This window comes from Pieris napi, chromosome 9 (assembly GCF_905475465.1).
Source record: "Pieris napi chromosome 9, ilPieNapi1.2, whole genome shotgun sequence".
NCBI classification, from domain to species: domain Eukaryota; kingdom Metazoa; phylum Arthropoda; class Insecta; order Lepidoptera; family Pieridae; genus Pieris; species Pieris napi.
The window spans coordinates 12,318,379-12,332,613 of record NC_062242.1 but is presented as its reverse complement, the minus strand read 5'-3'; the positions used below and the strand labels follow the sequence as shown (position 1 = coordinate 12,332,613).

At 33.6% G+C, this 14,235-nt stretch overlaps 1 protein-coding gene across 5 annotated transcripts in view; it reads left to right on the top strand.

Moving 5' to 3' along the window:
* Positions 1 to 14,235, top strand: part of LOC125052310 (mitogen-activated protein kinase kinase kinase kinase 5) — a 41,749-nt gene that overhangs the window by 12,149 nt on the left and 15,365 nt on the right. For 2 of the 5 annotated variants that reach the window (XM_047653067.1, XM_047653066.1), the window contains exons 2-12: positions 6,633 to 6,836; positions 7,258 to 7,364; positions 8,237 to 8,375; positions 8,828 to 8,900; positions 9,169 to 9,359; positions 9,941 to 10,048; positions 10,286 to 10,425; positions 11,009 to 11,166; positions 12,003 to 12,114; positions 12,195 to 12,245; positions 13,396 to 13,434. In XM_047653067.1, the coding sequence (XP_047509023.1) occupies positions 6,633 to 6,836; positions 7,258 to 7,364; positions 8,237 to 8,375; positions 8,828 to 8,900; positions 9,169 to 9,359; positions 9,941 to 10,048; positions 10,286 to 10,425; positions 11,009 to 11,166; positions 12,003 to 12,114; positions 12,195 to 12,245; positions 13,396 to 13,434 (1,322 nt within the window). The remainder of the gene's footprint in view (positions 1 to 6,632; positions 6,837 to 7,257; positions 7,365 to 8,236; positions 8,376 to 8,827; positions 8,901 to 9,168; positions 9,360 to 9,940; positions 10,049 to 10,285; positions 10,426 to 11,008; positions 11,167 to 12,002; positions 12,115 to 12,194; positions 12,246 to 13,395; positions 13,435 to 14,235) is intronic. The other 3 variants (XM_047653070.1, XM_047653069.1, XM_047653068.1) reach the window with 2 other exon arrangements.

The window sequence follows — 14,235 nt, the reverse complement described above, 5'->3', positions numbered from 1 at the left end:
TTCCCTTTTCCCTTCCTCTAAGTCTCGGAAATCTAAAGTTTTAGTTCTGTATAAATATGAACAAGAGTTAAAAATTAGTTTGCCAAAGAAGTTTCACTTCTGACATGTGTACTTTATACGCACGCACTTTTTTTTTATAGACAAGTATATATTCTTCTGGTCGAAGTAGTCATTGTTGTAATGGGAATTTAAGTAAAATAATTGCCTCTTGCGATATAATAGCATAGATACAGGAAATAATAGCAGTGGATCCGTTTCGAATACGCGATTTTTTTGGCACTTTGACACTAATGCAATAACAGCGTTCAACGGTCGCGTTTTTATTTTTTTTCTCATGTAATTGACACGTTTATGTTTATAATTTTTTGATGAAGGTCCAGATTTTTATAATGTCATAATATCTTTATCGCCAAATATATGATGACTCACATCTGACACCTGTTAAAACATATATGTATAATAATGGTTTTAATTAATACTTATTTGTATGTTTGTAACACCATCACGTAGAACAATGTTTGGAAATAATGGCAATAGCAGTAAATTTTCATTTGAGCTTCACTGTAATAGATTTAATTGTTACTAAAATAAAAATATAAATCAGTGGTGCTACAACTTTTTTAGGTCTGGACCTCAGATTACTGAATCTGTTTCATGATCATTTGTCATCTAATATGCATGTAGATCATCAGCCTTATGTGCCTGACACACGCCGTCGTCTTTTTGGGTCTAAGGCAAGCCGGGTTTACTCACGATGTTTCATAGAAAGAAAGCCCATTGGTGCACAGCCAGAGATCGAACCTACGACCTCAGGGATGAGCCAACACTACTCTAATTAATTTTTTATTGTTACTACCAAAATCCAAAAGCAAACACAGTTACATATATTGTGATAGTTTTAATAAATATGTCCGATTATGAATGTGTGTTTAGCACTTAGACGTAATCTTAAAACAATAAACTCCGAAGACGAGTCGTAACTAGTAACTAAAGTAAATTGGTGTATATGTGGGTCTCTGACCTCGCTCAATTAGATCTGCGAATCCGACTCACCGTTATGATAGTTTTATAAGACATACTTATTTTTTAATTAATTATATATGAATCCATTTAAACACAAATAAATTAATTTATCAATTAAACGACAAATATTTTAAAACAGACTGTGGTAAAATACAGTTAATCAAGTCAAGTCATTTATTTCAATTAGACCACCTAAAATGGTACTTTTGAACGTCAAATAAAATATTAAGATGATTCTAGTTGCCCCTTCCAAAAGGTAGTTTCGTGTGGAGAAGAATGGGCAAGAAACTCCACACTTACTCTTTTAAAATAGGTTTTACAATATTTTGTATACATTAGCTAAATATGTGAAGTAATGTACTCCAATGTACTCCTAGAACAAAACTACTATATTAAAAAAAGTTAGTATACATGTTCCACCATATTAAAGAGTAGTAAAAAAAAATAGAAAAAACCGTGTGTGAGACAAAAATAAAAGAATTAAATTTTGTAGTATTATTTTTTCGCTTATTTCATTCGCATACAAGCTTTTAGAGCTATATTTTTCTATTGACGTTTCATAAACATTACAATCGGATTTATTTACTTTTAACTTTGACAAATTTCAAGGCATCGACAAACTGGCACCGCGTTGTGACTGACAGAAGTCTTATCCGGTACAGAGCGGTTGACAGAGCGGTCGTGATCGCTATGTAGTAGTGGTAATAGAAGGGCCAGATGTGATGCGCTTCACGACGTTTCGCCATCGTTGCCTATTAGGACGTTCTGCTGCACTCATTGAGTGAACCTTCTACGGCAGACTTGATCTGGACTCTACAAAACTATGTCTAATTCAGACTGACAGAATATGAGAATACAAATCATATTGTACCATTATATGTTATTGTATATACATATAAATAAATATTTGTGCTAAGAAATTATTGGTACTATAATCTAATACCAAATTTTTGTGTAAATGGTGAATGAATAACTCATGGGTAAATGGTGTGCCTTTCTATAGGTAATGCATGAACAATAATAACACTTTAAGCCGAACTAAGAATTGATTTATTTATTTATAAAAGCTTGCTAACGGTCGGCACACTGATACTTTGGTACCAAATATTTATAATATTTTAAAGTGACAAGCACTTATGGCAAACATAACATACACGAAGAGATAATACAAAAATTCTAAAAACTAAAGGAATGTTGCTTTCAAACTGTGAGGGGGGAGCAACTATGGATAGACCTAGCTTGTTTATCAAAAGTTATAAGTTTGGGGCAATCACATTCTTCAGTTTTTAGTCCTATTTTTATATTTTTGTTTCACTGGGATACGAAGTGATTGTCAACTAACCAATGATTCATAACATCACGTAGTATCCAGTGACCGTGTAACGCGAACGGGGCGTCGCAATTTTGTCACAGGTTGGAGCGACGATCGAGCGTGTATAATGAGTGATTGTGACCTAGATTTTCACCAATTTGTTCTATTTTCAGTTATATCTAGGGACTATAGTTAATACATTGATTAATTTTAAGATATATATGTCATATATTCAGCACACATTGTAATCAGGTGTGGTTTGCTGGAAAGTTTTGTTTTAAACTTATTGTTTTAAGCAACTATCTTTTTTAAAATATGAGTTGTTTCCTCTATAGACAATTATTATTATTAAGACTTTATTGCTGACATCCAATATAATATATGGGTAGTTCTTATATAAGAGGTTTTTCGTCTATGGAGGAGACGGCCAAGGAGAAAAGTTGGAGTTTTTCCATTATATATATATATTATGACTTTTGGCCCGTTTATGTAACTACTCACGTAAGGGCAAGTTACTTAAAACATATTTTGTCACTTTTTAGAGGGCCAGGGTAAATACATCAGACAGGGTAGAGACATGAAGATCAGGGTAGATACGTATTTGACCAGGGGAGATAATTAGAAGCAATAAAACAAAGAATACAATTGAAATAATCAACTTTTATCAAAGATTATTCTTGAAATTTATAATCAGGCAAATTTTTTTATCATATTTATTATAAATCAGACTAAATGCGCCGTTTTTAGGCGTTTCTTTGGATGTCGACGGTTGTTGAATATTCTTTATTTGGTGCTTGTGATGTTATGAAGTTATTATTTGTTCAATGTCAAATGGAGTCTCGTTTTCGGACTCTGAATCGGGGCCGTAAAGATCCTCGACTCGGAGACGAGATTTTTTATTAGACGACTATGTCATGGTACCAAGCTTAAAATGATCGCAATGTTTATCTTCTCTGCAAAAGCAGCTTAAATACTTCATTTTCAATGTTGTCGCATCTTCAATGTTCCATGACACCTGATGGACGCGCAAAGTACCAGCAAAAGTCTTTATGTGTGTTTTACCACTAGCAAGCAAAGCTTCTTTGTCTGAAATATCTTTGTCATTTATAACGAAAACATAAATGCTAGGACATTTTTTTCTAAATAGCATCTGACAAATCCCTCAGACAGGCTATATCTTTATTATTATCTTTGCCACTAGCTACTAATAGGTCGGCTGATCTTTTGCAAACAGCACCGACACCATCTGGAACACCCTTACCGTGTCCAGCTTCATGGTAATTCCAGGTAAAGTCTCTAAGAGCTGGGTAAAATTTTATTAAATGAGTGACAAGAAAATAAAACATGTATTTGTTGCGATATTGTGTTACGGGTCCATCGCTCCAAAAAATAAGGATCTCTACTTATGGTGGCAAGCTGTTCAAAATTGGCTGTAAGTATGTCCATATAGCTGGAGGCGAATGTAACAAATATTGTGACATCGAACAATAGCATGTTGTCTTTACTTCACCTGATGCCTCTTCTATCGTGTAAGTTACAACTGTGTGCAGACATCTGTTGACGTGCACCTCCAAAATGGAATTCTTGAGTTTCTTCTGCGTATTTTGTTTATAGTCACTAAGGTCCACGTGAATCACAGCTTTTCTTACTGTCAAATTTGTCTTATTAATTTTAAAAGCAGAATGTTGGTGGACTATATTCAGTTCATGGTGAAGAAAATACTCCAAGTTGTCTTCTAACTGCATAATCAAATCACGTAGATATATCTGAATAACCTTTTTCAAATATTTAGTCACCTTTCTGGTCTTATTCGTTTTAGGATCAGTTATATTGGTAGTCTTGGATTGCCATTTTCTGCAAAAAATTGGATTACTAATATCAAATTCTTTGTATTGAAGTCCTTTATTTTTATAAATTATACGAAAAAGATTTTGATGGTTTAAAATGGATGTAACTTTGGCTTGGAATAGTGCCGTAAGAATCAGATCCATATTGGCGTGTGTAACACACAGACAATAAATAGGTGGCACAAATCTTACCAGGGGAAAGACGCCAGGGGAAAGACGTTTTCATAACATAATACATTATTTTGGTTTATCCAAGAAAGTTTTCAACTTATAATAAAGCAAGCTTTGACTATTACAGTATTACTAAATTAGGTCAGGAATTGCAAATAAATAAAATGATAATTATAACTTTTATTACTTACCAGTGGAGAGACACAATGACCTTGCGAAACCATTGCATCGCACGTTCACGTCACAATAACTGGCAAATGGCGTCGATCTAACCGCTTCTGTGCTTAGTATTGCTAACTTCACGTTGTTAAATGTCAATGAGCGAGTTCGGGAATGTGGCCATCTTATATTTTATACTGTAGCAGGGGTGCGAATATTGCCAGGGTAGATACACAAAAAAAGCGCGACAACAATTAAGTTTAAAAAATTATTGAAAATAAGCAAATATTTTTCAATTTTTCTTTAATAATATTTAAGTATATTTAATTAAGTTTGTGGTAAACATAGTTTGGTTTAGCAAATAATACAAATATTGTATGTATTGTATGCTAGTTAAGCTAAAACCGGTAAGGGGACAGGCCAGGGTAGAGACTTTTTTAGACTATATAACGAGTTTTACAAAAATATGCTTTAATGAGACATTTAATTATAATGTTATTTAATAAAGGACATTAAAGTGATGTGATTCATTGCACAAAACAGCAACGTATAGATTAAAAAACCACTTTTAAATAGATTGCCACCATAGTTACCTCTTATAAGAGAATCACCCATATATAAGTACTTGTTTAAGTTACATGACCTCTCATCAGCGTGTCCTGTGACACATAGACTTCTTCCAGCTGCTTCCATTCTTTTCCAAAAAGAAGAGCTGTTCTTGTCCAAGTCTTTTATATCGTCTGCCCATCTCTTGGTCTGTCTCCCTCTTTCCTTTTTCCAGTGTTCTCAATAATAGATTATTCAGAATGGCGATATAAAGTACAGTTATGTTGTAAATGTTTTTTAATTTTTTTATCATTTCGTTTCTGAGCTGAAAGGGAGTGGCAGGAAACCCCAGCTGGCTTTGGGGAGGTGTGTTTGATGGAAAACCTATAGACAATAGTAAAAGCAAATTTTTTGCAGAAATTACAAAAATAAGTAGATTTTAGAATTTTGGTTTAATTTTTTAACAATCGATAAATTTTATTAAAAAAATATTTCTAACTTAAACTAGAAAGTCGAGTCTGAGCCTGCTATATCATAAAAAAAATGCTCTTAATCTCTTTCTCTATTTTTTTGTTTAGGTTGTAATAAAAAGAGAACTACTATAGTTGAGACGGTACAAACTCTTTTCTTTAAAGGCGGAAACATACTACCAAAACGCCACGCTACACCACGCCATCCGATGCATGTCAGTACTTATCAATCACATATATTTAATATGGTCAGATGCACATAGACAACACGCCATGTGCTCACACGCGGTAACATCCAATCGATTTGGATCGGCGTGTTGTGGATGTTGTGATGATGACGTCATGCGTCAATGCTCGAGTTTTTGACACGAATGTCAATTTATATACTTAGATATTTTTGGATTTATTTGGCGAAATGAACGACGAACAATTAATTGAGTTGGTAAAACAATATTCTGTTTTATATGACATAAGATTACCTCAATACAAGGCCAAAAACAGGGAATTAGGATGTTGTTAGTTTAATACAAATAACCTGCTAATCAATTCAGTTTATTAGAAAACACAGGGTGGGCCAGAAAGATTTGCGAATTTGAAAAAAATATAATAAAAAAAACTAAATACAATACACATACAATTTTTTATTTCAAGTAAAATAGACATCTGGGAAATTTATTTCTTAAAAATAACATCATCCAGGTGTGCACCATTGCGCTGCAAACATTCCTTGAATCTGAACCTCAAATTGGTAAAAACTTGCTGGCACATTGCGCGGGGAATAAATCAGCTAAATGACTTCTGAATTTGCAAGCGTGTCGTGGTGTCGCGTGTTGGTAATGTGCACGATGGACATCGGGTGTCGACACGACACGTCGCGTCGCGTTTTAGTAGTATGTTTCCGCCTTTATGAATAATGGAGTAAGGATTTAGAAAAATTCCATTTAAAAAATAAGAATTTTTGTTGAAATTAATTAATGAAAGTCTTCTAATGAAATTATTACTGTATTTCAGAAGCCTGTAACATCTCATTTGATTTCATCACAATTTAAAGTAGATTTTAGTTTTTGGAGGTAAATATAATATGATACGTAATTGTGATTTTAGGCAAAACGCCTCAATGGCAACGGTGAACTTGCTGCCATCAAGGTGATCAAGCTGGAACCGGGTGACGACTTCGCCATCATTCAGCAAGAGATACTGATGATGAAGGACTGTCGTCACCCGAACATCGTAGCGTATTATGGCTCTTATTTGCGCAGAGACAAGCTCTGGATATCTATGGAGTATTGTGGTGGAGGAAGTTTGCAGGTGGGTAATACTGAATAATAGCTGATGGAATAAGAGCTGGTTGAAAAGCGCTAAGGAGATCTAGGATTTGCATTAATCCAAGGTTAATCATAAAAATGATATCAAATTTTGTTTTATAGACCGGAGTCTCCCCTGTTGTTAAGTGATACCGCCGCCCATGGACACTCAAAGCCAGAGGGCTCGCGAGTGCGTTGCCGGCCTTTTAAAAAGTCCCAAAGTCCTCCATTACCTTGACAACTCCTTATTTCTTGACACATTGTTATGTCTTTATTTACGAAGAAATTTTATTAATTGTAAGACGAATACATATCAATATTAAAATAATGTGTGTATATGCAAAAGAACAAATGTAATATGCAATTTAAAAGTCGTTTATCATACACGACTTACCGCGAACTAAATCTATTTAAAATGTTTCCAGGACATCTACCACGTAACGGGTCCGCTGACTGAAATTCAAATCGCATACATGTGCCGGGAGACACTTACCGGCCTCTCCTATCTGCATAGCATGGGCAAGATGCATAGGTAATTGCTTCGTGCTTGCAAAATTTAATTTAATTTAATAAGGAAATAATTTTTTATCATTTCGTGATTCAAAATATTATTTCCCTTACACTTTCTGAGTCTTACATACGTAAACGGATATCGTTTGTTGCACCGAGCAACGTATTAAATTGTATTCGTTTTTACAACTGCCAAGCGAAGTTAGAGAATTATTACTGAATAAATTCAAAGCTCTCGTTAAACGTAAATTAATCAATAAAGCTTTTTATAAATTTGACGATAATTTAAATGATCCTAATCCTTGGGATTAATTTGCTCCAGTTCAAACAATGTGTATGAATCAAAATTGGCGATTAAAAAAATTGGCGGAGAGTTTATTGCCAGTTCTTCTTGTCCGCTCTACCCTGCCCTTGCGTCCTGGTAGTACATGTAAATTTAGCATCAATTTAACATCTTTTCAGTTGACGTTCATAAGTGTATTTGTTTACCTATATGAATAAAATTATGTTTGTTTATTAATACGGCTTAAAGTTCTATGACCCCAGGATGGGGCAGAGGGAGTTCAGTCTTGAGACTCTCATTACACCTCGCTCTCAAGTCAGACTCTCTGCCTCTTGCAGCTGTACGTCGCCAGGTTTTCTGGTCTATGCTCCTGCTTTCCTTGCTCCAATCAAGCGCCACGATAATCTGGCTTGATTCATTATTATTTATATTGTTTCCTGGTTATATCTGAAATTTTATTCCCCCAAAATTTCTTCAGTAAACCTTGCTCGCGTGAGTCTTCCACACAGTCTCTGCCTTTCCATAGAGAAACGCTTTAAGAAAGGAAGAGTCTCTCCTAACCTAAAAATCTTTTAAATTAAAAAGTTTAACATAATATTGTTAATTTACAGGGATATAAAGGGCGCCAACATACTTCTAACAGAATGCGGTGATGTGAAGTTGGCTGATTTCGGAGTATCAGCACAAATCACGGCAACAATCAACAAACGAAAGTCCTTTATTGGAACCCCGTACTGGATGGCGCCAGAGGTAACCCATCTATTGTTTGGCTTATGTGTGACTTTACAGTAATAATAATAAATATTTCGTTTATTTGCAAAGAAAGTGGTTAATTCAAGATTGCTTCAATACAAAAAAACCGCATAAAAATACGCACGTGTCATATTAATTATCATAATAATTAGTTACGATATTTTTAATTGCTGACCGACCACCTTATGTTCTACAATCTCTAAATCACCTTCCCCTTGAAAGCATTACACTTGTTCTATAACTTCTAGTAAGGTGATTTAACGGTTAATAATTAAAACTCGTCTTTAAATTTTTGGAAGATAAGAGTCTATTTGTCCCCAAATCTTTTTATCTTCTCAATCTACCTGAATATTAGAATGAAATTATGGTTAAAAAACATTATCCTATGTGTGAGTTCAAAGGAAAGTGTTGTTGTAGCGTTTAAATTTACACAAAATATATATTTCCAGGTAGCGGCAGTGGAACGAAAGGGTGGGTACAATCAACTTTGTGATATTTGGGCTTGTGGAATCACTGCTATTGGTAAGTATAAGTATAATATTTAAAAGTTATTATTGAAGATTTGGACTTTATGTCCAATATATTATAATTCTATATTTCACGTTCCCTTTCATAGGAGTCAACAATTCATGTCTATGTTGAGATTCCCCGATTTGATTCCCGGTGAAAATGTAAATAATTGCTTAAATGTCCTGAGAAAACCGTTTAGAAAATATCTGTCCCGTGACGATAATAAAACAGTACATGTATGCCCATGGGCTAATCAAGTTTTTGTATGGAATATTTTCAGAGTTAGCAGAGCTCCAGCCTCCGATGTTCGAGCTCCATCCAATGAGGGTGTTGTTTCTTATGTCGAAGTCGGGGTTCAAACCCCCGCAGCTTAAAGAGCGAGAGCGCTGGTCGCAACTATTTCATGGATTTCTCAAACTGGCTCTCACTAAGAATCCTAAGAAGAGACCCACCGCTGATAAATTGTTGCAGGTAAGTTATAATTTTAATTAAATAATAATTATTAGTGCAGTTTTTTAAACGCCCATAAGAACTGACACGTCTTGAGTCAAAAATTTTATGTGTGACACAGAAAGCTAAAAACCAAAAATATCAATAAATTATTACCCATAAAGGATTAGAAAGACTGATTAACAAATATTTAAAAAAATATAGATTTTTATAATAATGATCGCTGTATTTTTATTTATAAAGAAAACATCGTGAGGAAACCGGCTTGTCTTAGACCCAAAAGTCGACGGCGTTTGTCACAGGAGGCTGATCACCTACTTGCCTATAAAACAAATGATTTTAAAACAGATACCAAAATCTGAGGGCTAGACCTAAAAAGGTTGTAGCGCCATTGATTTTTTAAATTATCTATAATATTAAAGTTTCATAAAATTTGGTATTAATATTGACCTCTTAGGAGTCCTTTTTAATTATCTTATTATAGCTTTGTATATTAAAAATTCATGGGCTGAATATTTTATCTCTATACATATACTATACACATATATATCTGTGTTCTGTTTCGATAATTATGTAGTAATAATAAAAATAAACAATTGCAGCACCCTTTCTTCCAACAAGAGATGAACAAAAGACTAGCGATAGATCTCCTCCAGAAATATTCAAACCCACCCTCACATTGTAATAATCAGGAATTGGACGAAGATGGGGTACGTATTTTTATACATTTATTCAAAGCTTTGCTTTAAATAATTAACTTAAAAAAATACGTGAGTAAAAAGTTAATAATTACTGTTCACGTAATCACCAAATAAGAAAATCAAAGATCCCCCCCCCCCTGCCCCCCATAGTGTTGACCTTGTTTTTAACTAGCTAAATAATAAGTAATACATTTATCATATCATACATCCTATTAAAATCATAATTCTTGTATAAATTGTTTACAGGCGATATCCAATGTGCCACAACGTATAGCTTCGAAGCACACTGGGCGTGGCGGAAGGCGTGTCCTGGCAGACCAGCCTCCGAACAACATTAGGCCAAGGAGTTTGATTGATGACGATATTATGACAGCATCTAGAGTTCGGTAGGTATTTTATTGAAGAAAAATAGTTTGTTAAAATATACTATGTTTTGTAATATTATGTTATCACATTTGTATTGTAAGTTCTTTAACAAAATTATTCAAGTAACTTACGTGTTGGCCTACAGCGTGCGACTCTAAATTCTGAAGTCGCAGGTTCGATCCCCGGCTGTGCCCCAATGGGTTTTCTATTTGCGCATTTAACATTTGCTTGAACGGTTAAGAAAAACATCGTGAAGAAACAGGCTTGTCTTAGACCCTAAAAGGCGCCGTGTCAGGCACAGGAGGCTGATTACCTACTTGCCTATTAGATTGACAAATGATCATGAAACAGAATACAGAAATCCGTTAATCAGATATAATTAACTATTTAATACTAACTGTAATCGAGTTATTAATATTCTATCAATTCAAATTAAATATATGTATATAATTTTTTTTAAATACACAATAAATTCATTCTTATACATATTTCACTGGCCTTGAACTATTGAAATTATTGTTTCTCAGTAGAATCTACTAAAAATTACGATTTAAATTTTATTACTAGTTTAATTGAAACCTCATATGATTGTATAATTTATAGGTTAATGGAGGAAAGTCGCGATCGTCGCAGCGGCGTATACGACGACTCACCCATCATAGACTTGGACGCGGAAGACGACCTCAGCCTCGCCTCTATGCCTAAAGTTATCAATTTCGCCGCCGACCTTAATAATAGCGGTGATACTATTAAACGGAATGGTGAGTTTTATACTTTGAATTTTTTGTATTGAAAAATGCACCTTAAACCCAAGATATAAAGACGAAATTACATTATTGTACGGGAGGTATTTGGATGCATATTAAAACAATACGATCTCGAGTATGACTGCCCATTTATTATATAAAACATAGATTAAATATAATAATAATAAAATACGTTACACAAACACATTTTATACAATACACGCCCCCCAGAGAAATAATAATAATACTTTTTTTTTAAATAACATTATAAATGCACTCGTGGTCTCTGGAAGAATGATCAGCGCCGTGGAACACGTCTGCTCCACAGCATACTGCTGAGCCAGGGCCAGTTACAACCACACACATTACACTCTTAAAATGTACCTCATTCCTTTTTTTTATTATTATTTTGTGTCCTTCTGTGTGTGTGTTTCGTTTGTAATAAATGTTACGTCTGTCGGTCTATCAGCAATAAGTGTTAATTTATCTCTCTTCCACTCGATTGGCCTATGTGTCCAAGGATTTACTCCTTCTTTGTAAGAATGATTTAATTTTATTCATTAAAGTATGCAATCATTTCATCAATGTTTTGTTATATGACATTTTCACGGTAAACTATCGTCGGTAAACCGACTTTATAGACCACCATTTTTTTTTATTAGTTTCATTTACTTATTTCAGTTTTTATATATATATACGTATATGTAATAGTTAGATTATAAATATAATTTTTTTAATTATTTCTTTATATCTTTATGATTAAGGTTTTTAAAGCTGTTGTCCCTCAACCTTTAGTAACGTGTTTTGTGTTTGTCTTGTAATAGGTGTAAATAAATATGAAATATTTTCAGCGTACCATAGACAAACCAGTGAAGAGTGGAGTGTCGCATCACTAATGACGTGTCCCAAACACAATCCCCTCACTCAGGAGTTATCATCAGACTCGATATCTACCAGTGAAAAGTAAGTATTTATTAAATATATACAAAATAAATGGAAGGCGACATATATGTATGTATTTATTATATTATTTTCTCTTATAGCAAGTGGTGTCGGGTGATCACTGGGGATGATATTATGAGAATGAGTTTGAGGTACTTTAGGTCAAAATCCGTTGTTTTTGACATTTGCGTTGTTTTTTTTTTCGAGTGGAATTGGCAGTTTTTCGATTTGGTGTGGTGTTTTCAATCTTATCGACTAGTCTAGACTAGGAAAACGGTATCTGTAGCTTTTGATTATATAATATGATGTTAAATCATCAAATTTTTAGACATACTAAGTAACCATAATTTTTCACAATTATTATCATCCTTCGTTCACATATTTGTAATCGATAATTGAGTGTTATATCATAATATTAGTTGCAATCGACTTTATGGTCTAGAACAGTGTTTCCCAACGTGGGGCCTACACCCCACAGGGGGGCTTTGATTTGATTGTTTAGGGGGTCTATTCCAAATTTATTAAAATTAATTCGATTTAAAATTTAAGTTTTTCATTAAATGTTTTACTTACTGTGTATCGTTAACAATTTCCTAGTAATTTATTCCTAAAATGAAAAATATGATAGGTCATTTATGTTTCTTTCATTTAACGATAAAAAATATATGTTAGTGTATAGGGGAGAGAGAGTTGGCATAAGAATTTTAGTAAAGCTAAGGTTTTAGGGGCATGGCAAAAAAGGTTGGAAAACACTGTTCTAGAATTTAAAAAGTAATGGAGCGTTTTATTGATTGGTCAAACTAAATGTCGTACAGTGTCGAGCCTCTGTGATTGGTTTGCCGTCGACCAATCATAGACGCGTCGTTCCATTTTACGCTGTCATGTTATTATTATCATGAATTTAAAATCTACAGATACCATTTTGATCGTACTGTGTGAAAAAGCATTTTTACAGACAAACGTGCATGTTTTACGTAAGGGGAACTTATATTCAGGAGAACTTGAAAATTTTTAAATTTAGTCATTGCATTGCTTTTGTTCAACGCAAATAAAATTAACATATTTACGCTTTATTATCAAACTAATTAATATTTGATATTTCTCGACTATACATTTTTTTTCGTTTTGTACGCAATTAATCAAAGATACTCAAAACAATTAACACTTTTACATTTAACATTAATTATCTGACATAGTTATATTATTATTTATATGAATACAAGTCATCTACATATATATGTTCACGAATCAAAGGCTCAATGTGCTTTTGCCGATGTTTGTATGTGATTTCTCTTGTTTTAGGAGCCTCTTACAGTATATTGACGAAGAGTTAATGCTCAGGTAAACGTTGCATGACCTGTGTGTTTGGTAGTTGGTTGCTATGTTAACGACAGATTTTTAGAAATTCAAATTTATCAAACTACGAATTTGAGTTCTCTGGCTGGCTGACTGGAGTCGTGACTAACAAATAAAAGAAACCGTTCTTTCTAGAATTTTGTTGTATGTTCTTGAATTTTATAAGTTTCGATTAAAATATGTATGTATTTATACCGTTCAGATAAATAACTAATACCACCCCGTTTTGTCATTGTTAAAATATTACGTCCGTACTGGCCACTTTGACCTCACATATCTCCTCTTTGGTTAGGAATTCCCAATTTAATTTTTTGCAGGTATTTACTCGTTTTTCGAAAACCATGATTCATATCATTTTCCCGTTTCTTTTTGCGTCATACACTTTCCGTATAGGGAACGTAACATATTTTTTTTGGAAAATCTTTTTCATTTGAAAAATCTGTCGTTTAGTATATGATTATTGTAGCTACCAGTAATTTGCAGGGAGGCTTTGCATTTCGATATTTGTAGTATATGTTCCTGAATGATTTTTGCTCAGTACATATATAATACAGATTGGTTATATGCTGTTAGATACATAGTTCTATATAGCGATAATTATAAGCTGTATTTTGCATGTATTCACCCTAAGTGTTTAGTATTTAGCATGGTAATGTAATATAAAATGCTGCTTAAATTTGTCTATGTGTATAGAGTATAGAGCTATATAGACAAATAGTTCTGGAGTTCCCAGGTATAGTTTTAACATAGTTTTACAATTTTTATACGTTTCCTGCACCACTTGTT